Here is a 25,930-nt window from a genome sequence, read left to right on the forward strand (position 1 = left end):
AGGAATGATGCTAGCTTCCCGCCATCCTCTGGGAAAAGTACTGTCGGTGCAAATTCGATTATAAAGGCAAAGGAGGTAACGCAGACTATGGTATGATAAATGCAGCAACATTTGGATGTGGATACCATCCAGTCCTGGGGCAGAAGAGCGAGAAGAAGAGAGAGCATATTGGAGTTCCCACATGGAGAAAACAGTATTATGGCTTTTGCTATTTTGAGAGGAGAAAGCAAGAGGTCATGGAACGGAAGTTCCACATTTCTTCGGGAGAAAGGCTGGAGGGTAATTTGAAGAGCTCGCAATCTCAGCAAAGTGTTGACCCAATGAGTTAGAAACTGCAATGGGGTCTACTAAGGTATCACGCATGACAGTGAGCCCAGAGATCGGGGAGAAACTAGGCGCGCCATATAACCGTCGAATTCGACTCCACACTTTTGAGAAGGGAGTGAAGGTGTTAAAAAGAGCTAGTAAAGAAGTTCCAGCTTGCCTTGTTGCTATCGCAGGTGACATGACGGCATCGCACACATAAATGCTTATAGCGGATACAGTTGGCCATAGTAGGATGGTGGCAGAAAATGCAAATAGCGCATTGCTGGTCACGTATTGCATCATGGCACGCCTCATTCCACCAAGGAACTGGGGGGTGCCGGGGCAAATCGGAGATGCGAGGTATTGAACATTCCACAGCTGTAAGAATAACTTCTGTAACATGAGTGACCTGATCGTCGATGCTAGGAAAGTGACGGTCATCGAATGTTGCTAGAGATGAAAAAAGTGTCCAATCAGCTTGGGCAAACTTCCAGCGTCTTGGGCGCAGAGATGGCTGTTGTGGCTGCAATCGAAGGACACATGGAAAATGGTCACTCAATTGTGTATCAGCAAGAGCAAACCATTCAAAGCGCTGAGCTAGCTGAACAGTACCGACCGAAAGGTCCAAATGAGAGAAATTCGTCGTGGAGGCAGACAAAAATGTAGGTTCTACAGTGTTGAGGCAAAGAAGATCCGCTAGATGGAAGACGTCAATCAATAGGGAGCCTCGCAGACAAGGAAGCGGAGATCCCCAAAGTGGGTGGTGGGCACTGAAGTCCCCAGCCAGCAAATACGAGGGCGGGAACTGACCAAGGAGATGAAGGAGTTCAGCTCTTGCCATCGGTGTGGACTATGGAATGTATATGGTACAAAGAGAGAAGGTGTATCCAGAAAGGGAAAGACTGACAGCAACAGCTTGGAAGGAACTGTTTAAGGGGATTAGGTGATAATGGACAGTATCATGGAAAAGAATCATAAGTCCCCCGTGTGCTGAAGTGCCATCAACAGAGGGGAGATCAAACCGGACTGACTGAAAATGAAGGAAAACAAAGTGATCGTGGGGACGCAGTTTTGTTTCCTGAAGACAGAAGATCACTGGCAAGTATGATCGTAAGAGGATCAACAATTCATCCCGATTGGCTCTAATGCCACGGATATACCAATGGATAATTGACATAGGGTGGACAGAAAAGGGAAGAATCTTACCATGGTTGCTCTCAACTCAATGACTGCTGAGAGCCGGTCGCCGACAGAATGGAACGACTTTCAGCCACAGGCAGAAGATCTTGATCCATAGGTTGTTCGGGGGCAGCTCCTGCCACCAGTGATCGGCTGATTGATCGGCCGCCAGCAGTGCGCCTTGGCAACACGGAAGACGGCTGAGGGTGGGTACCGCCAGGTGGCATTGTAGATGAGACATGCCATGGCAGAGAAGGAGAGAAACTTGCTTTCTTATGAGCCTTCTTGGAAACAGGATGTTGAGATGAGGAAGGAATCAATGATTGTGAAGTTGGGGTACGTAAAAAATCTTCGCAAGTAGGCTCTTTTTTTGAAGTCCGGGTGTCTGATTTTGGGGCTCGTGATTTAGCAGAAGCCGAAGAAGGGTGAGCCGTAGAGTGAGCATGTGATAGTGTGGAAGTTGAATGGGTCATCTTTGTGCTGGCTGATCTGACAACTGTGACACTAAAGGTGAGATCACAAGTCTGCATGGCTGCTTTCTTAGTAGGCCTAAGAGATGCAAGGACAGCGCTATATTTACCTGCTGGAGGCACAGTGGAATTTCGACTGGCGAATAACTAATGAGGAGCAAATGTAGGCACCTTTTCCTTCACTCTGATTTCCTGAATAAGCCATTCATCATTGAAAATGGGGCAATCTCTAGAGGAAGCAGCATGGTCACCCATACAGTTGATGCAACTAGGGGATGGAGGTGGACAAGCACCCTCACGGGCATCCTTGCCACATGTAACGCATTTGGCTGGATTGAAACACGACTGGCTGGTATGATTAAACCGCTGACACCGATAGTAACGAGTAGGGTTGGGGATGTAAGGGCGAACTGAAATGATCTCATAGCCTGCTTTAATGTTTGATGGAATTTAAACTCTGTGAAATTTCAAAAAGATAGTACGGGTTGGTACCAAGTCCTTGTCAACTCTTTTTACGACTCAATGTTCAGCTGTTACGCCCTGGTCAGACAGGTAGTTTTGAATTTCCTTGTTGGACAATCCGTCGAGTGAGCATGTATAAACCACCCCGCATGGTGAATTTAAAGGAAAGAGGAAACCCGGACAGGGAAGGTGTGTAGCAGTGAAGTTCGCAGCAATTTTTGTGCCTGGAGGGCACTGACTGTTTCTAACAACAAGATGCGATTTCGTAAACGGGAACAAGACTTTACAAGACACCATCAACACCTTTTTGAATAATGAAAGGGTTGACTGTGGAGACGTCTTAACCTTCGTCCGACCGATAAACAACAAGGAATTGTGACACTGATGAAAGAAATGTCCATGGCTGAGACTCATTTAACTTTCGCTTGTAAGCAGAAATTGAAGACGTAGAGGAAACCATTGCGGAAGTATCCCGCATGATTACCGGCGTCTCTGATGGTGCACTACTTCCTTGTGGGGGTCCTCTCTGAGGGCACTCCCGCCTTAGGTGATTGTTCACATCTCAGGTCACACCTCCCGAGAAATGGACGAAGAGACCAATCAGCACATTCGGAAGGTACCAGTTCAGGTAATCGCCCCTCCCTGGGCCTGGCCATTACCAGGGGGTATGTACGTGTCCTACCTGTCTACCTGGGGTGGGGAATTACGGGTTACCCCGTCACCAGCTACGCGTGGGAACATGTGGGTCGGCCTTCAGACACGCACACTGAGGAAAGAAAGAGAAAGAGAGGAACAAAGAAAAGGAAATAAGAGAGGTCTCAAACACCGCAGCAGAGAAGAGGGTAAAGAGAAGAGGCAAGGAAAAGAGAAGGACAAAGGGAAGCAGAATCTTTCCAGCATAGAAAGCAAAGAGAGAGAGACTGTCTTACAGTTACAAGCATCTGTCTCCGGACGTAGGCACAAAACATACTCCCATAGGGGGAGAAGGGGAAGGGAAGAGGCAGTGGTGAGGGGGGGGGGGGAGGATGGGGGATGGGGAAGGATGTGGAAAAGAAAGGTATGCAGCCGGGAAAGGAAAGAGAGCTGCACTAGCTCGGGGTCCCGTGCTCGCCACGCACGTATCCACAAAAGAGTTGTGGACCCCCTGGGGGTGTGTCATGTGTGTTCCCTATGTGCCCATGCTATCAGTGCCAGTTTTGTGTAGTGCCATGTTGCGTGCCACCACATTCTGCAATTATCCTTAATTTATGAGCATGAGTGTAGTATGTGGCAACTGACATCTTCTTTTGATTCTTATGAGTTATATTTATTTATTTCAGATTGCATTATATTTGTTTTTATAAAATTATGAGTTAAACTGTTTGCTGTGAACCACATGGAAGGCTTCTTTTTCATGGTGTTGGCTACTTACCCAACATCCATAGGACCATTAGATGTTATTTATTTATTCCAATGAAAGTCAGTTTTCTTGTAGCAGTATTTTTTTTTTTTTATTTTATTTTGATGTTTATCTCATTTATGTCCTATCAATTTCAAGACAATATTGTTTGATCTTCTGGTACCCATTTGACTTGCTTCATAAACTGAACACTGTAAGTACTGAAATCAAGGAAGGAACCTATAATCCATCAGCTTCACAGTTGAATAACTTGTGTCAAACACCTTCTATTCTCTGTGTCAAGTCGAAAATGCCTTTTTTTTTATTCATTTCTACCAGAACTATATTTGTGAGGGCTTATATTGCTTTTTTGTAGAGATGCTTTTTCAGAAGCCAAATTAAGCTACTGTCAAAAGGTTATTGTCAGAAAGATGGTTTAGTATTCTATTATAAGCTACCTTCCCAAACATTTTTGAGCTCACAGAAAAGAGAGAGACAAGTCTATAATTACAAGTTCCTGGATTGTCTTTGCTTTTATACACTCCTGGAAATGGAAAAAAGAACACATTGACACCGGTGTGTCAGACCCACCATACTTGCTCCGGACACTGCGAGAGGGCTGTACAAGCAATGATCACACGCACGGCACAGCGGACACACCAGGAACCGCGGTGTTGGCCGTCGAATGGCGCTAGCTGCGCAGCATTTGTGCACCGCCGCCGTCAGTGTCAGCCAGTTTACCGTGGCATACGGAGCTCCATCGCAGTCTTTGACACTGGTAGCATGCCGCGACAGCGTGGACGTGAACCGTATGTGCAGTTGACGGACTTTGAGCGAGGGCGTATAGTGGGCATGCGGGAGGCCGGGTGGACGTACCGCCGAATTGCTCAACACGTGGGGTGTGAGGTCTCCACAGTACATCGATGTTGTCGCCAGTGGTCGGCGGAAGGTGCACGTGCCCGTCGACCTGGGACCGGACCGCAGCGACGCACGGATGCACGCCAAGACCGTAGGTTCCTACGCAGTGCCGTAGGGGACCGCACCGCCACTTCCCAGCAAATTAGGTGCTCCTGGGGTATCGGCGAGGACCATTCGCAACCGTCTCCATGAAGCTGGGCTACGGTCCCGCACACCGTTAGGCCGTCTTCCGCTCACGCCCCAACATTGTGCAGCCCGCCTCCAGTGGTGTCGCGACAGGCGTGAATGGAGGGACGAATGGAGACGTGTCGTCTTCAGCGATGAGAGTCGCTTCTGCCTTGGTGCCAATGATGGTCGTATGCGTGTTTGGCGCCGTGCAGGTGAGCGCCACAATCAGTACTGCATACGACCGAGGCACACAGGGCCAACACCCGGCATCATGGTGTGGGGAGCGATCTCCTACACTGGCCGTACACCACTGGTGATCGTCGAGGGGACACTGAATAGTGCACGGTACATCCAAACCGTCATCGAACCCATCGTTCTACCATTCCTAGACCGGCAAGGGAACTTGCTGTTCCAACAGGACAATGCACGTCCGCATGTATCCCGTGCCACCCAACGTGCTCTAGAAGGTGTAAGTCAACTACCCTGGCCAGCAAGATCTCCGGATCTGTCCCCCATTGAGCATGTTTGGGACTGGATGAAGCGTCGTCTCACGCGGTCTGCACGTCCAGCACGAACGCTGGTCCAACTGAGGCGCCAGGTGGAAATGGCATGGCAAGCCGTTCCACAGGACTACATCCAGCATCTCTACGATCGTCTCCATGGGAGAATAGCAGCCTGCATTGCTGCGAAAGGTGGATATACACTGTACTAGTGCCGACATTGTGCATGCTCTGTTGCCTGTGTCTATGTGCCTGTGGTTCTGTCAGTGTGATCATGTGATGTATCTGACCCCAGGAATGTGTCAATAAAGTTTCCCTTTCCTGGGACAATGAATTCACGATGTTCTTATTTCAATTTCCAGGAGTGTATAAAGGAGTTGTTATTGCATACATCAGTGTTTCAGGAAGTATTGCTTAACCCACTGATTGTTTACAAAAGTAACTCTACGAGAGTTCTACCAAGCCATCACAATTTTGTTTGAAATACCATCATAACTAGAAGAGTCCCTTCTTTTATGAGAGACAATTATTTTTGTGTTCTCTTTAGCAATTTATTTTGATAACATATCCACTGGTGAACTAGGTTATTTGTGTCTACGTAAATCTAAATAAACTGGTTTCATTGATGTATTTTTTCTCCTTGTGTTATGACCTATTGACAGAATGAATTAAATGAGCTTAGTGCCTAGTGACTTAAATTTTACGTCATCTGTACCCATCATTTTCCATACCAGTTTTATTTATTTCATGTCTAATAAGTCTTATGATTGTCTTTGCTTTGTACTTGTAACATTAATTTTTTATTTTATTTATTTATTATTCATAGTGGATGGTCATTACTTCTTTGATGAAAGGGTGAGGAATTTTGCAGTATCACTTGGAGTTCAACTTCAAGTTTTGATCAGAATTAGCTAATCACATTAAATGAACACCATGCACCTTAGAGAGGTATTAGAATGTTTGGAACAGTATGGTGTGGTGTTGAACATGGCAAAGTTTGCTTTTGGGTAACCTGAAGTTATATCCCTAAGCCACTGGATACCAGATGCAGGTTCCCTGCCATTGACAGAGAAGGTTGATGCCATTCCGCAAGTGCCAACGCTAAGTTAAAACTCATGGATGTTCCCAGTGATGACGTTCAGTTATAAGGGGCATTCAATAAGCAATGCAACACTTTTTGTACTGACAGCAGGTTGGTTTCATTCAGGATTCCAATACACCATATTATTCCCCATTCTTCTGGCTACAAACCCTATTTTTCAACATAATCCCTGTTCAGTGTGATGACCCTACACCATCTAACAGGGAGGGCCTGTATGCTTGCATGGTACCACACTCTACTGGTCAACATCTGAGCCAATGTCTTGCTGCATCACCCCCCCCCCCCCCCCCCTAGGAGGAGGGCCAAGCTCACAGGCGTGCACTATGACTGACAGGGACATTTTGATTTGATTTATTTCGTGTTCCATAGGTCAACTGTGTTGAATACACAAGGACGTGGAACGAGTCAGTTTTTTACAAATACAGTCTGATAATCTTATAGCATATACAGAAATTTGAGTACATAATTATATAAAAACTTATACAGTAAATTCTTTGGGCAGCAATATAGAAAAAGAAAATACATATTTTCTTAGAATTATTAAAACACTACAGAAAACAGATACGGAGCACACACAGATACAGATCTCAGGTTAAATAAAATTCGTAGTGGCATTATGTCAACTTGTATTATATAATATTAAAATATTACAATTTATTTAGTTAAAAATTCATCTAGACTGTAAAAAGCTTTTTCTAGCAGAAATATTTTTAGTGCTTTCTTAAACTCGCTATTGTTATGAATCTTTGTCTTTATTTCGGGAGGAAGAGCATTGAAGAGTTTTGCTCCAGTGTAATGGACACCCTTTTGTGCCAAGCTCAAATTTCTGAGTTCACTGTGTATGTCATTCTTCCTCCGTGTGTTATGCTCATGATAATTACTATTTGGTTGAAATATATCTATATTTTTACAAACAAAACACATGAGAGAAAAAATATATTGGCACCACCACCAAGTCATAATTTTTTTTGGAAAACATTAAAGACAAGTTTAGCAAAGTGGGGTCTCTCAGTAAGATGTGGTCAGATTCGCTGTTGGTCAAAACTTCTTCTGCTGCCCAAACTTCAGCCCTTCATGCTTGTGACCATCTTGGTGGTGCCCTGGTGTCCATTACTCCTCACCAGTCCTTCAGTATGGTTCAGGGAATCATTTTTCATAGGGACCTTGTCCTTCAATCTGATGAGGAACTCTGGGCCAATTTCGAACAACGGGGTATTCATTTTGTTCTGAGTTTCCAAAAAGGTTGTAAGAGCAATCACACTGATAGCAGCACCTTTCAGCACCTTTATTCCAGCATTTGAGAGGTGCCCTCCAGGATAAGGTCAAGGTTATGTGTTATTGGAGTGATGTGAAGCCATATGTCCTGCCACCGATGAGGTGTTTTTGGTACTTGCATTCCCACTGTTCGGTGGACCATCTATGCGGTGAATGTGGACATCCGCTCCACAAGGGGAGCCTGTGTTCCACTGCCCATTTGTATTAATTGTCATTTACTGTCACTCTGCGTGCTCACCAGACTGCCTGGTTTTTAATAGGAAAAGAATATACAGGACTATAAGTCCCTTGATCGTTTGTCCTACACTGAGACTCCTTTGAAATGTGACCGACTTAACCCTGTGTCTATGATCCCTAACTTTGCTTCTGTTACATCCTTTCCCCCTCCTCCCCCCTCCTCAACACAGTTCCATCCTTCTCTCCTCCCCCCTTCCCCTGTGGTTCCCACACCCTCCCCTCCAGGTGTTGTTCCCCCTATCAGGCTGGAGGGGTGTCCCCCTTGTTTGGCAGCCGTTGATGATGGTGTTCCCTTTTGGGACCTCTCCCCACAGCACCTCCTAGGCCAGAAGCCTACTACCACAACTCAGCCGTGTGACACACATTTCATATACCCTATGGTCACTTATTCTCTTTGATTTATAAACCTTGCAGAAGCCTGCTCTCCCTCCATGCCTTGCCATCCCTGACCAATGACAGAGGAGACGAAGAAACATAACTCCCAGACCAAGTCCCCTCTGATGCTGCTAGAGGTGCCAACTCCTCCCTTTCAATGTGAATCTGAACTTTTTATGCATATCACCCCACACTTGTTGCTGACAGATGGTGACCCAGCAGCGTGATTGGTTCCAGCCTGTTTGCTTCCCATTTGGATCCCCATTCCATGCTTATTCAATGGAAGTGTAATGGATATTACTGTCAGGTCCCAGAGTTGCAATCTCTTTTTTTTCTTTTTACTTGGCAGCTTGTGTCATTCTCCATGAATCTCACTGACCATTTGTGGGTTCCATGCTTTCTGTCAGAACCAGGTTGTCCCTTTCAGGTCTTCTGGTGGCAATTGGATCTTGGTCCACATGGACACTGTTAGTAATAGACTCTCATTCATACCACATTGGAACAGTTGCCATCCAGTTTCACTGGGATTGTGTGATCACAGTTTGCAGTCTCCATCTCCATTCCGACTGGCCATCTGCACCTGCTGCCCTCTTTCAGCAAGTGCCCCCTCCCTTCCTCCTCCTTGGGATTTTAATGCCCATCAGCCTTTTTGGGGCAGTACTTCAGTGCTTTTTCATTGAGTCAGGGCTCCTCATTGGCCAATTTCTTGTAGACCACAACCTGTGCCTTCTTAACGATGGTTTCCCTAGACATTTCAGTGCCAAAAAAGGCACTTTCTCTACCATATATCTTTTCCTCACTTCCCCTCCCCTTCTTCCTTCCTTATACTGGTTGCCGCACAATGACCTCTGCAATAGTGACGACTTCCCGTTGATCCTGTCATTCCCTTCCCACCTCCCAATGGTAAGGTTACCCCGCTGGGTTTTCCATCATGCTGATTGGCCTCTATATTCCTCCCACATCATATTTACACCTGCATTGTTAGGTTGTATTGATGAAGTCATACTTGATCTGTCCGATAAGGTAATGTGCACTGCCAGCATTACCATTCCCCACTCAATGGGCCCCGTTTGCCATCAGCCAGTTCCATGGTGGAGCACGGCCACTGCAACTACCATCTGTGATCATCATCACGCTTTGCAACATCTAAGGCAGCACTAGTCCTCCACCGGTCTTATTAATTTTAAAAGTCTTCATGCTAGTGACCAACAAAACAGAGTAAGTGGGTGTGTTAGGAATGCTCTATCTCCTCCCTAGGTTTGTCTGTCTTTGTCACAACAGTGGGCTACACTCCACACACTCCAAGGTTGTCAGCGGCAGTCCTCCATCCCAAACCTTGACATTCCCATTAGCCTTTGTACAGATCCATCATTTCTTATGGAACAGCTTGTGGCAGATTTCGTGATGGCATTGGCATCGGCCTCCTATCCAGCCACCCTCCTCCTTCATAAACAGTGGGCTAATGCTTCACACTTAAGTTTTCACCCTTGTCAGGTGGCCTCTTACAATGAGCCTTTTACCAAGTGGGAACTACTTCTCCCCTCTCTTCTTCCCACGATTCAGTCCCTGGCCCTGATTCCATCCATAACAAACTGTTTCAAAACCTCAATCCTCCACAACAATATCTCCGCCAGGTGTGTAACAATATTTGGTTACAAGGTATTTTCCCCTCTTAATGGTCTACCCTTAAGCCTGGTGAGTAACCATTGTCCCTTAATAGTTACTGGCCAATCAGCTTGATCAATGTCCCATGCAAGTACTCGAATGGATAGTGGCTTGTCAACTCATTTGGGATCTTTTATCTCCTTACCACTGCAGCTTTCAGGAGGAATGGTCTCCGATTGATCATCTGCTTTGATTAGAAACCATGGTTCAGCAGGTCTTTTCACAGTGCCACCATCTTGTCACAGTTTGTTTTGATCTTTGTAAGGCCTATGAGACAGCTTTGTGCCATCACATCCTACTTACACTTGACGAGTGGGATCTTTGGGACCCCCTTCAATTTTTATTCACCAGTTCCTGTCCCACCGGTCATTCAGGTTAGGGTTGGCAACGTTCTCAGCTCTCCAAAGACCCAGGAGATTGACTTTCCACAGGGCTCCATGTTAAAGTTCCTTCTTTTTCTCATTGCTACTAATGGACTTGTGGCCTCTGCCAGACTCTTTGTCAGCCCTACTCTGTATGTGGATGATTACTGCATTTGAGCTAGCTCCCACTCAGTGGCCTCTGTGGAACAACAGCTCCAGGGTGTCATCTGGCATGATTCGACATGGACAGCCTCACACGGTTTTCAATCCTCTCTCCTTAAGTCGATGGTGGTGCATTTCTGAAGCCATATTATGGCCCATCCTGATCTGAAGCTCTGCCTCTATGCCCAACACCTGACTGCGGTCCCCCAGTTCCATTTCTTGAGTCTTCTTTTTGACAACAAGCTTACTTAGTTGCCCCATATCTGCCTTCTGAAGGTTCCCTGTTTTTGTAAACTCAGTGTTCTTCACATCCCTGCCCACATCTTGTCGGGTGCAGACTGTTCAACCCTTCTCCACCTTTATTGGTCACTATTTCTGTCTCATCTGTGCTATGATTGTCAAGTTTATGGATCTGAAGCCTCTTCCATGCTGCTCCTCTTGGAACTAGTTCACCATCATGGTATCTGTTTGGCCAGCGGTGCCTTTTGCTCTAGCCTTGTCTTCTGGTCTAGTTGATACTGGGATACCTCCCCTTTTGGTTTGGCAGTCCCAGCTCCTGGTTTCCTATGCCATCACTAACTGTCCTACCCCTCTTCTCCTCTTCTGTTCTATTATTATTATTATTATTATGTGGCTTCAGGATGTCACACATCCACTACCTGCCCTCAGGTAGGTTCACTGGTTGGGCTACATCTCACTTCCCTCTGGTGCATTTTCCACTCTCTTCCTTGTTCTCATTTCAACTTTCTTTCCTGACCACCTGCCCTTGATTAGTTCCTCTGCCCTGGGATCTGATGGACCTCTTCCAGGGTCTGAAAGTCTCCATCGCTCCAATGGTGTTTAATTGTTTGTTCCGAATGCTCTTATAAGAGATTCAGCGTGCCATAGTTTTTTATACCAATGGCTTTAAATCTGCGAATCACATTGGATATGTCTTCAATTCTTCTGTTGGCATGGAACACCATATCCTGCCTGCCATGTGTGGGGTGTTTTCTGTGGAACTCATGGCCATCTATTGAGCCCTCTGCTTTATTAAATGGACCTCCCTAACCCGAGTATTTTTATGTATGGGCTCAATGAATGGCCTTCAGACTATCCTCGGTGTTTCTCCCACCACCACTCAGTCTCTGCCATCCACGGCTTTCTGGCCGATCTTGGTGATACTGCTTGTTCAGATGATTTCCTTTGGGTTATCAGCCATGTCAGTGTCCTGGGTAATGAACTTGCTGACCATCTGGCCTCCCCCTCCACCCCGCCCCCAACCCCCACCATTTTCCGTGACCCCTCTGGGGGCACATTTGTGGCTTTATGTCAAATACCTCTTTGCTCAATCATGGGCTGATTCTCAAGAGGCCACCCCATCTAATAAACTTCGTGCAATCAAGGGGAGTCTCGCCATATTGCGTTCTTCCCTCCGCCTCTTCCTGCAGGAATCTACCATCCTTTGTCATCCTTGCACCAGCCATCAGCCATACTAGGCTGAGCCATGTCTTTTTACTCCACAATGTGCCACCCTCCTTCCCTTTGTAGCTGTGGGACTCATGGAGATCCATATGTTGCTGGACTGCCCCTGCCTTTTGGCCCTTTGCACTAAATATGCCCTCCCACTCTCCTTGACCCAGGAGTTAACAGACAACACTTGCATGGTTACATTTGTCCTCAATTTTATTTCCATAAGTGGTTTGTCCTCTCAGGTTTATGTTCTTGAATTTTCCTTTGGAAATGGAGTACCTCAATTAGCATTGGCATTGGTTATGGTGGCCCTGGCCTTGCCTCCACACCAGCCAGTTTCTTCCTGCTTTTTTCCCTATGTTTTGTCTGATCTTTTGTGCAGTTTTGTTTTTCTTGTGCCTTCTTCCCCTGGTCTTGTCCTCATTGTGTCTTGATCAAGTGTGGGGATCGGGATGGGTCAGTGGTGATACAGGTGCCCCAATGGGCGTAGTGTTTCTGGGGCACCCCTGCTCTCCCCATCGCCCCCCACCCCCCCTCCTGTTCTTTCCTCTGCCCAACATTCCCTTTACCTCTTTGCTCATTTCCCCTTCCCCTTGACTGGACTGTGCTGTTTGTGTTGTTCCTCCCATGGTTTCTGGCACCTTAGATCATGGGACTGATGACCTCGCTGATTGGTCCCCGCTCCCATTCAAACAAACAACCATCTTGCTACATCAATAACCTCCCCATCATCCACATATGGCTTCACAAGAAGTGCATCCTTCATTGGGCCAAACAGATGGAAGTCAGAAGGTGTAAGACCTAGGTTGGTGGTTGGTTGGTTAATTTGGAGGAGAGGACCAAACAGCGAGGTCATTGGTCCCGTCAGATTAGGGAAGGACTGGGGAGGAAGTTGCCCATGCCTTCTCAAAGGAACTCTCTTGGTATTTGCCTGAAGCGATTTCCCTAAATCACACAAAACCTAAATCAGGATGGCCAGATGAAGATTTGAACTAATGTCCTCCCAGGCTTTACGGTGGAGGGAGAATAATCCAATGAAGTTTTGTGAGGTCCTCTTGTGTGCACAGACTTGGATGACGCCTTGCGTTTTTTATGGAGAAGGAAAAGTTAATTTGCTTTTTTTTTTTTCCCCAGAGTTAATCACTGCACAGTGAGGGAGGACTTGAAACCGAATAACTGACCCCTTCAGAGTCTCAGGAGACTGTTGTCATGACTTTACTGGCTGAAGATGCTGCAGCTTTTAACATTTTCTTCTTCAGAGGAGAGGTAGTTGGGTGCCACACCACAGATTGCTGTTTTGTTTCCGGTTCAAAGTGACAAACCCATGTTTCATTGCCTTTGATGGTATTCAAGAAAAAACCATAAAGCAATACTCATGGCTTTTTCTTTGTAAAGGAACATTTGAAAATGGAGTTCAACATTTCTGCCTTTGCTTTGCTTCCCTCAGTTTTGGTTCCTTTCTCATCGGTGATTGGCTGCACACTAACTTTTGTGTCACTATCGGCCTTTACAGGCAACTAGAATTTTTTCGAGTTTTGTGAAAGATCTTATGTGAATAATCTGCTATGGTAGTCACTGAAGACTTCACACATTTTTTTCTTTACAGCAAATGTTTCATTCAACATCCCTCTATCTGTAGCTCTATCTTTGTTTTTCACCTATTGTGCAGTAGTCTTTATAGTGACTCAATACCATGTAGGGAGCCTCTCATTGTGAACAGTTCTACTGGGTACGTATCTGTCTAGTGTATGGTCAAGTATTGTTTTAATCTTGAGCCATAGTTCCTCATCATCCTCGTATCCTGAGCTCAAAGTGTGAAGATCCTCATTGAGGTTTGACAGTACTGCTTTTTCTCCATTTCAGTGAACAAGTAATCATTCTACTTGTTTTAGTTGCCCTTTGTACTTTGGCAATAATTGTTGTTGCAACTTCCTCTCAGCGACCCTATTTTGGGCATCCTCAAAGAGGTCAGTGTTGTTTGTTACCATGAGATCCAATATACTCATTTCTCCATCATGTGTGAGGTTCCTAATCTCTTGTCATACTTAGTTTTCAGAGGAGGCATTTACTAATGTTTCACAGGATGTCTTTTGTTAGGCCCACCACAAACAAAACTGTAATCATCCCAATTAATTATTTCATGGTTACTGTGTCTTCTGATTGTTGCAGTGTGAATGGGTTCTCAGGGTACTAGCAAAATGAAGTTTCTATCAAAGTTTTTGATTATGCCAGGAGGTGTGTGTGGTGTCACCGCCAGACACCACACTTGCTAGGTGGTAGTTTTAAATCGGCCGCGGTCCATTAGTACATGTCGGACCCGCGCGTCGCCACTGTGAGATCGCAGACCGAGCGCCACCACAAGGCAGGTCTCGAGATACGGACTAGCACTCGCCCCAGTTGTACAGACGACGTAGCTAGCGATGCACACTGTCGAAGCCTCGCTCATTTGCAGAGCAGATAGTTAGAATAGCCTTCAGCTAAGTCAATGGCTACGACCTAGCAAGGCGCCATTAGTAACATTGCATGTATCTAAAGAGTCTCACTTGTATCGCCACAATCTCCAGATGTACCACAAGGATGGATTAAAATTAAGTATTCCAGAAGCTACATACTTTTCTTTATAGCATTCATTACGTATCCTGTTTCAGACCTCACGCCATCCTGCTTTGGCTTAGCGCGTGCCTTTCGGCTTCCTCTCATTGTGTCTAGGCTGTCTTGTCTAGACACAACAGTGTGTGTGGAGATCAATAGAAGGATCCAGTTGTAATGTTATCCTCATCCCTGATATTGAGTATTGGCCAAACAATCTCACATGCAGCTTCATGCTAAATTGGAGCTAGATCTGAGTTTCTTGTCTACTGTGATAAATACAGCACCTCCAATTCCCGTTAGCCTAGCCTTTTGATATAAGCTTAAGTTTCTCCCAAAAATCTTTTGCTGTCAACTTCAAGTTTTAACCATCTTTCTGTGTCTGATACTATGTGAGCCCCTCTACTTTTTAGGAAACTCTGGTGCTTGTTATCTGGACTGAATTGAGAGTCATCTAAAATTTAAAAAAATAAAAATAAAAAAAAAACTGCCATAGTGTGCACCCCGACAAATGTAGCACACACCTGACCCATTTAGGGGGACCCTACAGATCTAAACCCTGTGGCAGAAGTCTAGGAAGTAAAAGCCTAGCTTGTCACAGAACATTCCCAGTCTCTGGTTTGAGCCTTTCACTCAACTCAGAACCAGAAGACCACAATCTGCTCTGGAGACAATGCAACAGATTGTGAGCTTTGTTGAAATTCTGTGAGCAAGACTGCAATTCTCGACTTTCTCTGCCAGTCACTGGAATGATCCAAATATGACTCTGGAGCCCAGATGACAGACATCGTCTGAATGTGTGCCACAATCTGCAGTTGGTTAACCCTATTTTCTCAATGGATGCTGAAATAGCCTCTTCATCAATTAAATTCAATATCTCTTGTGTTATCAAAGGATTTTTACCAGCTCTCATCTTTTTACCTACTTTGTCCTCTGCTGCCTTCACTATTTCATCTGTCAAAGCTACCCATTCTTCTTCTACTGTATTCATTTTCCCTGTTCTTGTCAATCATTTTGCAATGATCCCTCTGAAACATTCTACAACCTCCGGTATTTCAGTTTATCCAGGTTCCTTCTCCTTAAATTCTTATCTTTTTGCAGTTTCTTCAGTTGTAATCTACAGTTCATAAGCAATAAATTGTGGTCAGAGTTCACATTTGTCCCTGGAAATATGTTACAATTTAAAACCTGGTTCCTAAATCTCTGTCCTACCATCATATAATCAATCTGAAATTTTCCAGTGTCTCCAGGTCACTTCCACTTTCACAACCTTCCTTCATGATTCTTAAACCAAGTGTTAGGTATCATTAAGTTATGCTCTGGGCAAAAGTCTACCAGGTGGCTTCCTCTTTCATTTCGTATCTCCAGTCCATATTTACCTACTATTTCTTCTTCTCTTCCTTTTCTTACAATCAAATTCCTGTCCCCCATGACTACTAAATTTTTGTCTCCCTTAAATATCTGAATAATTTCTTTTATCTCATCATATATTTCTTCAGTCTCTTCATCATCTGTGGAGCTGGTTGGCATATGAACTTCTACTAATGTGGTAGGTGTGGGTTTCATGTCTATCTTGGCTACAATAATGCATTCGCTATGCTGCTTGTGGTAGCTTACCTGCATTCCTATTTTTTTTATTCATTAGTAAACCTACTCATGCATTACCCTTATTTGATTTTTTATTTATAACCCTGTATTCACCTGACCAGAAGTCCAGTTTCTCCTGCCAGTGAACTTCACTAATTCCCATTACATCTAACTTTCACCTATCCATTTCCCTTTTTAAATTTTCTGACCTACTTGCCCAATTAAAGGATCTGACATTTCACACTCTGATCCATAGGGTGCCCATTTTGTTTTTCTCAACAACAACGTCGTCCTTAGTAGTCCCCACCCAGAGACCCAAATGGGGGTCTATTTTACCTCTGGAATATTTTGCCTAAGAAGATGCCGTCATCATTTAACTATACAGTAACGCTGCATGCCCCCATGAAAAATTGTGGCTGCAGCTTCCCCTTGCTTTCAACCATTCGCAGTTCCGACACGGCAATGCTGTTTTGATTGATGTTACAAAGGCCAGTTCAACCAATCATCCAGACTGTTGCCCCTACAATTCTCATATTGCTTAAAAAGTTGACTAAAACAGATTTTGGCGCCAGTGGCATTGAGAAGCAGCTGAAATCACTAAAATTGAAAAGAGCTCCATGACCCAATAGAATCCCTCTCAGGTTCTATTCTGAATTTGCAGCTGACTTAGCCCCTCATTGAACTGTTCTCTATCACTGAGCCCTTGAACATAAAACCATGACCGGGACTGGGAAGAAAGCACAGATCACATCCATATACAAGAATGATAGCACAAGTGATTCACAAAACTATCATCCAATATTCTTGTCATAAATTTTTTGCAGAATCTTAGAACATACCCATATTCTAAGCTCAAATATACCGAGGTATTTCGAACAGAATGACATCCTCAATACCAACTAGCTTGGATTCTGAAAACATTGATCAAGTGAAATTCAACTCACACTTTTCTCACGATATTTTGAAATCCTTGGATCAAGATGGACAGTTAGATGTAGCATTTCTTGATTGCAAACTAGCATTTGACTCATTATCACAGCCACACTTATTATCAAAAAGTATGGTCGTATGGGGCATCAAACGAAATTTGTGACTAGACTGAGGAACTTTTGTCAGGAGTGATAGAGCAAGTTATGTTGAATTATTGAACAGTGTGTCTCCTCTTGCCCCCACTTGCAGACCCTATGGTTCTGTGACTAATGTCATTGTGATCAAAACATATTACATGAACATAAGAATGCTATCATTACATTTAGCTAACATTAATTGACTTGACCATAGAGGTAGACACTAGTAACTGTTTCATTAGTGTTTTTCAACAGGGACCCAACTGTCATCACAGCATCCCATCTTGTTCTGGGTTGTTTATAGTATACTAACTTTCACAACGATAATGCAAATTCACTCACTCAGTAAACGTTCTTTAAATTACTACTGTTCACCACAGTTAATATTCCTTATTTTGTACAATGGTCTACTTGTTCTATATTCAATTCTTACTGTATACAGTTGTATTTAAATGTGGTTTCACTTGCTGTCCTACTTGATATGAATAGAATCACCGCATTTACTGCTTTCGTATTTGATGAAACGCTAACATATTGTAAATGTATCTGCACAACATTAGTAAGGTGCAAACTGTTCAGTTGGATATATCAAAGCAAATAAACTATTACGTATCGTACTGCGCAACGGAAACATTCTATGAATGAAGACGGCATACGAAATCAATTAAAGTACTACCAAATGAAACATAACACAAAGTGATTTCACGATTCTTTTTAAGTCATATGTGTTTTAAACTGTCGGCATATTAAAGAAAGTCGCCGGTAAGTTACGCCTATTTCAGGGTTAATTACTCTGTCGTATTAAAAACTTTCTCGAAAGTCCAGCATGTTGCGTTATAATGAAGTACTGCATGAATAGTCATGCATCCAATTTCTTTAATTTTGTCTTGTCTCTCAGGTTTTTCAGTGAAACACTCGTGACAGAGGTATTTTTCTCATTGATTAATCGCTCATTCTGTACTTTCAGTTCTACGAAATAAAGAACTTTCTATACGAAGGATGACTGGGAAATCTCTTCTGGTACTGTATTCCAGTCTGAAGGCTAATAAAATAAAATTGAGTAATTTCTGCAAGTTAATCAGGTACTAAACCAGATATATCAGTTATTAAGAATAAGCAATCCCACTGTAATTTATATGTATCAATTGTGCAATATACACATTTCATAGAACTAATGACATGATGTAACCAGTTTCCTGTTTCCGTAAAAAACTGATGATCACGCTGACAGTTCTTTTTCCCTGTCAAGGTGAGCCTCTCGGATTAGGCAACGCAGGAGTATCTTTGAATGAATCCGCAAAGCGTTTCGTAGCCTTTTGTCATTCGTGATCTGAAGTGTTTGGGATTTACACACATATTGAGTTTTCTGGAGGCATAGATTGCTGTGGTATCGAATTAACGTCATGGCACCAAGTAAGTATACAAGGATTAAATAACGATATATTTATTGTATTTTTCACTCACCTTAGCAGTTTGTGGGTTCCGGCAAGTCGCTATCAGGTTTTTTAAAGAATTTCTTTGCACTAATTTATTGACGAGACCCAAACCTAAACCTCTATTGCAGCCAGTTATCAGAATAGATTTCATGACGAATGTAATGTGTGTGTTGTCTACGTTAGTAACAAAATATTTCTCTGTTTCGCGGACGAGAAACGTGACTAGTTCGTAACTGACGCAGAATGGCGGTTACGGGGATTAGCGCGCGGCTGCTGACTTTGCGTGCATCTCAGCTGAAATGTGTTACAGTAACGAAAAATAAAGTCAGTTTTCAGGGTCATGTATGGTATTCGTTGAGATCAATTACCAGCACTGCCAGTAAGTTTTTGATGCGTTGAATTCTGTGATTATATGACCTCTAAACGCAAGGCGTTACTATACTTTTTTACAGCGGCGGTAACACCTAGTAATTTCGAATATGATCTGGTGGTCATCGGAGGCGGATCAGGTGGCTTAGCATGTGCGAAGGAAGCTGTCCAGTACGGAACAAAAGTGGCTGTTTTGGACTACGTCACACCATCTCCCAGAGGATCAAAGTGGGGTCTCGGAGGGACCTGTGTAAATGTTGGATGTATACCAAAGAAATTGATGCATCAAGCGGCCTTACTTGGTGAAGCAGTATATGTAAGCAATAGCAGCATTTTTTAAATTTTTTTTATTTTTTAATTTGACAATATCAGTCTAGGGACATAACATTATCAGCTAGTTAAGCAAAGAGTAATTAAATTTAAAATATATTCTATTATGAAATATGTTCGTTTCAAATGAGGTGCTACCTGTTTGTTAAAACTATACCAGTTTTGCACATCAGACCACTTCCTTACTTTCTTTACACACTGTTGTATGATGATTGCATTCTTTAACGTAAAAATGTGAACAGATGATGGTACAGGCACGTTACATACATTTGTAACTAACTTACGGTATTTTGTCAGTAGCAGAAGTTGCCCCACTAAGTGTGCCTGTCTGATTAGTTTTAAAGGGAACAGAGTTGAAAGTTTTATTGGCAAAAGTGACATATTGCTGAACATGTGAGTGAGGAGCGAGCGATAGTGAAGCAATATTTGTTTACACATAGCTTCACATGTTTAATAATTTCTGAATTTCCTACTTATGAAATAATAAATTACTAAGTGAAACAATCTGAGGATCATATAGCTTCAGTTGCGAATCGCACGTGGTGATAGTACATCCAGAAATAACGGTTTTTGTCCTTATGATATGGCTTTCCTCAGATAAAATGTATCAAGAGACTTATATCTGAGTAAGTTATGTTGTGAAGTGATAATTATCGCAGCAGGTATCACTTGTGTTTATGCCATTGCAGACAAGAAAGGTGTTTGGAGGAACAATGAGTGGGTCACATAAAAGTGCTGCATCCACATGCGTGTAATGCAACATTACTCTGCCTTTCTGCACATATGAAATAGTTGGAGTTATTATAGGTCATTTGAAGTAAGGTTTAAAAAAAGTGTTTTCAAGCTCTTCCAGATAGGTGATGAAGTTTCAGAATTATAGTAAATGACAATAGCAACAGAATGTTGTTATCCAAATATGCTGATATTGAAGTCAGGGGTTTATTGCTGAGCAGATAGATCAACTTCTAATCACATGTTCTTGGAGACAATGAAATAGTGACACAGCTACAATTATTGACAAATGTATGAACAACAATCTTATAGTAAATTAGACTCCATTGGTAAGAGGGGAGTGCTGTAGGTGTACGGCAAAAGAAAAGTCTTTAGAGCTAAAATTGACTTGCCATAGCTGCTTCGTGCATCCACAACAACAAATCATGTAACAAAATTTCAAACAACTCTGTGACAACCTCTGTTTTGCTGCAGCTATATAGAAGGCTCCTGTTTGCCATCACTTAAACTAAGATATTACCACCAGTATTTTGTGCTCCACAATTAATAGGTGGCAACAGCACTTAGTGTCAATGGCTCTTCTTTTGTTTTACTAGTATATTATACTGAAAAGCTTTTCTTTCTAAGTAACAGAACACTGTAATGTGTACTAAGAATGAAGGATTGTTTCCTCAGTGCAGATACTGCTACATTTTAATCACAGCAACCTCTTAAGAATGGCGTACCAGACTTGAACAATGTAAAGTCCAGGTTGGAATATCAACAGCTATGAAAAGATAGATTGCTATTCACTGTAAAGATGAAACATTGAGTTGCAAGACAGGCAGAACAAAAAGACTTACACATTGAGCTTTCAGCCAAAGCCTTCTTCAGAAAAGAAGGGAAAACGCACACATTCAAACAAGCAAGCCACCTAACAGACGCGACTGCACTCTCTAGCCAGACTGAAACTATTCAACTACTGCACTGAATGAAACCAGCAATCTGGAAGGGGGGGGGGGGGGGGGGGGATGTGGGCGATGTCAGGCAGAACCTGTAAGGACAAGAAGCTGGCAGTACAAGAGTGCCAGGTGCTTTGGGTGACTGAAGGGGGGAGAGAGGAGTAGGAGGGGGGGAGTTATGAATTGGAAGAAGATAAATAAGGATGGAGGGGTTGGAAATTGTTGGGTAGAGGATGTGGGGGCAGTAGATAATTGTATGCTGAGACCGGGATAATTTCAGTAATGGAGAATGTGTTGTAGCGATAACTCCCATCTGCACAGTTCAGAAAATTTTTGGTGTAGGGGAGGATGCAGATGGCCTGGGTTGTGAAGCAGTCATTGAAATCAAGGATGTTATGTGCAGCTGACTGTTGTACCACAGGGAGGTCCACTATGTTCTTGTCCACAGTTTGGCAGTGGCCATTCATCCTAGAGGTCAGCTGTTTGGTGGTTGTACCAATTTAAAACCAACTGTCCACCAGGACGAATGGCCATTGCCAAACTGTGGCTGAGAGTAAAGTAGGCCACCCTGTGGCACAACATTCAGCTGAACATAATATGCTTGATTTCAACGGCTGCTTCAAAACCCATGCCATCTGAATCCTCCCGTGCACCACAGCTTTTCCGAACTGGGCAGATAGGAGTCATCCTTACAACACACTCTCTGCTCCAGAAATCATCCCAGTCTAAGCCTACAATAACTTACTGTTTCACATCCTCCAGTCAACACTTGCCAATGCACCTATCAGTCTTTTCCCTCCTCCGCTCATCTCCTTTTCAACTCCTTGTTACCCTCCTCAACCCCCTTCACGGTCTTAAACACACCTGATGGCTTTGTTCTGCTGCCTTCTAGTCCCTGAATACTATTATCAGACAGTGCTCTTCTCTCCTTCTACCTGTATCTTGCTAGCCCTGCCACTTCCCTGCCCCCACTCCAGAGCTTTTGTTCAATGCAACAGTTGCAGTCCAACCGAAGTGGTCATGTGTGTGAGGTGTGCCTGCTTTGTGTGTGTGTGTGTGTGTGTGTGTGTGTGTGTGTGTGTGTGTGTGTGTTTTCATTTTCCCCTGAAGGCTTTGACCAAAAGCTCGATGTGTAACGATTTTTCTGTTGTGTTTGTATGTAACTCAGTGTGTCACCGTTACGGTGAGTAACAGTCTATCCTCCTTGTTGATATTACCAGACTGGTCAAGGACAGTATAGTATACTATGTTAAATTTTTGGAACTAACTTTTTCAAATTTGTTAACAAATGTGAAATGGGATTTTTGGTCCTTCAGAAACCAGATGTCAGGTTTGACCAGTGACAGAAAGTTATGATATCATGTGATATGGAACAGGACACTATCGGTGTTAATTTTGCTTCTGTATGTTGGGGATGTAAGTTCCGGCTGTAGTCTCTTTGAGACCTGGCAAAGCTAACACACGTAAATAGACGACACCTCTTATAGTACATATTTTATGTATATCAAATTTTAATGAGTAGTTTTTCCATATTTTTATAACATCATGGGTCAAAACAAATGGGTGGTATTGGCATGTTCAATATTCAATATCCTACGGAATGTTTTCACATTGATCCGTCTGATGCCCTACTGCAAAAGTTGTGATAGAAGTATTTTGCCACATTTAGGTGTGTAGGTGCTGAAATAACTGAGTCATAAATTAAAAATGTAGTATATATTTAAGTATTTTACTAATACCTCAATAAATAAAATATTTCAAAACTTTGTAAACCTTTGTAGAATTTGATGCAAATGCTTTCACTGTCTGTAGCAAAACACAAAATAATTATTTCATGTATGTTTTTGTAGGATGCAAAGTTTTATGGATGGGAAGTTCCTGAATTAAAAGATATAAAACATAACTGGGAAGTTCTTAGAAATGCTGTTCAAGACCACATAAAATCAGTCAACTGGGTAACACGAGTGCAGTTGAGAGAAAAGTGAGTTGACTTAATTGCTTTTTACATTATTGCTTTTACAAGGAGTGTAATGTCTATGCATACTGAACTAAAACTTATCCTTCTGCTTAAAATAATGCTGCTTCATTGAGGGTGTATGTTTGTTTTTGCATTCAGATTTAGTTGTTGGAAGGGTGTTATTCCATAGTTTGCATTAGTCTCATAATGGTAGCCTCCTCTGCAATTACAGGGAGAGAAGAGACTGTTTTGAAGGATCACGTGAGCGTTGGAAAGATCCAGACAGAAGAAAAGATCATTTATTGAGGTCTGTCAGTGGTGATTAACATTTTAATCATAACCTTTGACATTCACTAATCTGATGTGCATTTCCTTTAGAGGTGTGAACTAGATATTTCTTTAAATGATCAGATTTTTGGAAGTATATCATTTGACTTAATTAAGTTTGGTTTTACAGTCATGAGATCACCCTTTGTTCAGAACAGATTGTAATAGCTAGGAAAATATAGAATTTAATTTTGCTACAAAAACTGCAGATTGCAAAGGGTGGCATTTTTAAGAAATTTCAAAAGAAAACTATTTTTGTCCCCTGTTGCAGTGGTTGTGAAAACAGCATTTCACCAAATCTAATTTGTTTAGATTGTTACCTATTTGGATAATAAGCGATGTACGGTGTTAAGTGCGGGTGCACTGGCTGCATTTGGAGCACTTGTTGTTGTACAGCTTTAGATGCCAGACAGAGCTTGTAATCTATAATGTAGGAAAAGATAGATTGCTGCTTACTGTAAAGAAGACACATCAAATTGCAGACAGGCAAGATTAAAAGACACTCACTAATAGCATTCTGACCCAAGCTGCTGGAGTTGGTGGTTTTGTGCGTGTGTGTGTGAGAGAGAGAGAGAGAGAGAGAGAGAGAGAGAGAGAGATAGATATTATAACTTGACAGATCAGAAGACAGCTTAGAGCTGAATTGTGTGTGGAAGAGGAGAAAAGGCTGCCTTGGAACCTTTTGTTAGTGTGTGTGTGTGAAGCGAAGGAGTGAAGTATTATTTTTCTATTGTTTGACCATAGTCCTTTGTCCATAATGTCATTGGAATGTCTTTACACAGCTCTCCCTTTGGAAAGGCTGTCAGTCTCCTGCAACGAGTCAAAACTAGTAATGCATACACATTGACACATTAGAGGCATGGATGCTTCTGTAACATCTTGGGCCATTTTTACTCTGTTTTATTTCATTCCATGACTTTATTGTTAAATCGTATTACTTTCTTTTAATTCATTGATTATAAATAATTTTAATCTTCCTGTAATTAATTTTCATACCTACTTTCAAACTTGCTATGTTAAGTTCTTTTATTTGTTTTAGGGTATCTGCAATAAAAGCAAAATAAAGGTGGTTCATGTGCATTTCTTTAACCTATATTCTTTCTTTATTTTCCCAGTTGGATGATTTGGGAACTTCCTCTAAGACAACAGACACTAGTTTTTGTGATATGGAATCTCCTTGCCAGTTGTCAGTTCTCAATTTCTCACTATCCAGGTGGAGTCTAATGGAAGCCAGAACATCATTGTATTACCATTAGTTAAATCTATGCCGTTTTCCTTGAGATCTTTTAATACAGACTTCATTTAAATTGAAACATTTCAAAATCTGTGAATCCCAGACAATGTGATAATTCATTCATTGCATTGTTCTGCGTAATTCAGGTCTTCATGCAGTACAAAAGCATCACACATATCAGTGCAGAGTTTCAGCCTCGTACAGCCCAACTGCAATAATACCCTTAGGAAACAAGTGCAGTAGAATGAATACTCCAGCACGGTGCTGTCCCTGACAGGTACATTGGCACAACCCTATCACCTTTCCATTACACAGGATGTACCATATTTAGCCTTTCACTGTTAACAGACATGCTCTCTGTATTCCATGCTGAGGGCAACCTTTATTATGACCGTCCTGCTGAGACACGGTGTTCCGGCTAATATGAAATATTTATGATGAGATTTCTCTAAAACTGTTAGGTGAAACACAAAATTTCTTTGCGCATCTTATAGACTGGTATGTTCGCTCTATAAAGAACTGAATTTCTTTCCATTGTCGTACTTTCCATGCTGCATCAAGTTAAGTAAAACACTGCACAAAATTTTAGTTTCAAAGCTAAAAGTAATGCATTGGGCAGAGTTTGCATGTGATTGCTTTTTTTAGCTCATACCTTTTAATGAATGACATGTAGATAAGTGATTGAAATTTTATTTAAAATTGAGACCCCGAAAGATATCTCATTTCGTTTTAGAGTTATTGGGTTTTACATCTGACCTATTGTCATGTGACATGCCAATTCACATCCTTCCACATTGTGAATGGTGTGGTCTTAAGTTGTAATGATGGCACATAGAGACACAGAGAGGCACATACGTTGTGTGGTAAATACTCAGAAAAATTTTTATTCATTGAGATGTGGAAGTAACTCATCAGTGGCTGAGGCGCATACAGACATTCATAGTGCTGTAGGAAAACCCGAGTGGTGCACATGTACAGGTCCCCAGCACATGGGAAAGAGCATAGCGAGACATGTATATATGGCCACAGCAGCGAAAGAGTTGATTCTGTAAATGCACACAGTTGAAAGTATATGATACTAGGGGCAAAAAGTCTTGGTAAATGTGAGCTCTAAAACGCATACCATACAACATGTGAGCACTTATTCAATACAATGGGTTTCACAGTAGTGACCCAGTGGTCATAGCTCCAACTAAAACTGCAACTTGTCCATGACCACGACAGCATCAACTGACCTGGATCCACTCACAAGACACCCCTTATGCTAAACCATGTGATTTCTGTGGATGAGAGGCAATGAATCTGGAATTTTTGGACGAGAATCCTGGCAGTGCATAGTCTGACAGAAGG

At 42.7% G+C, this 25,930-nt stretch overlaps 2 protein-coding genes across 4 annotated transcripts in view; one reads left to right on the forward strand and one right to left on the reverse strand.

The window, feature by feature from the left end:
* The window catches only part of LOC124613719 (C-factor), a 100,322-nt gene extending 81,205 nt beyond the window's left edge, over window positions 1-19,117 (reverse strand). The window contains exon 1 of the mRNA XM_047142442.1: window positions 18,719-19,117. Coding sequence (XP_046998398.1) covers window positions 18,719-18,841 — 123 coding nt within the window. The 5' untranslated portion in view covers window positions 18,842-19,117. The remainder of the gene's footprint in view (window positions 1-18,718) is intronic.
* LOC124613695 (thioredoxin reductase 2, mitochondrial) overlaps window positions 18,507-25,930 on the forward strand; it is a 58,837-nt gene continuing 51,413 nt past the window's right edge. The window contains exons 1-4 of one of the 3 annotated variants that reach the window (XM_047142431.1): window positions 18,507-18,667; window positions 19,143-19,375; window positions 22,913-23,043; window positions 23,252-23,326. In XM_047142431.1, coding sequence (XP_046998387.1) covers window positions 18,658-18,667; window positions 19,143-19,375; window positions 22,913-23,043; window positions 23,252-23,326 — 449 coding nt within the window. In that variant the 5' untranslated portion in view covers window positions 18,507-18,657. Of the gene's footprint in view, window positions 18,668-18,765; window positions 19,070-19,142; window positions 19,376-22,912; window positions 23,044-23,251; window positions 23,327-25,930 lie in introns of those variants that run through there. The other 2 variants (XM_047142416.1, XM_047142424.1) reach the window with 2 other exon arrangements.

This window comes from Schistocerca americana, chromosome 1, assembly GCF_021461395.2.
Source record: "Schistocerca americana isolate TAMUIC-IGC-003095 chromosome 1, iqSchAmer2.1, whole genome shotgun sequence".
Taxonomy (NCBI): Eukaryota; Metazoa; Arthropoda; class Insecta; order Orthoptera; family Acrididae; genus Schistocerca; species Schistocerca americana.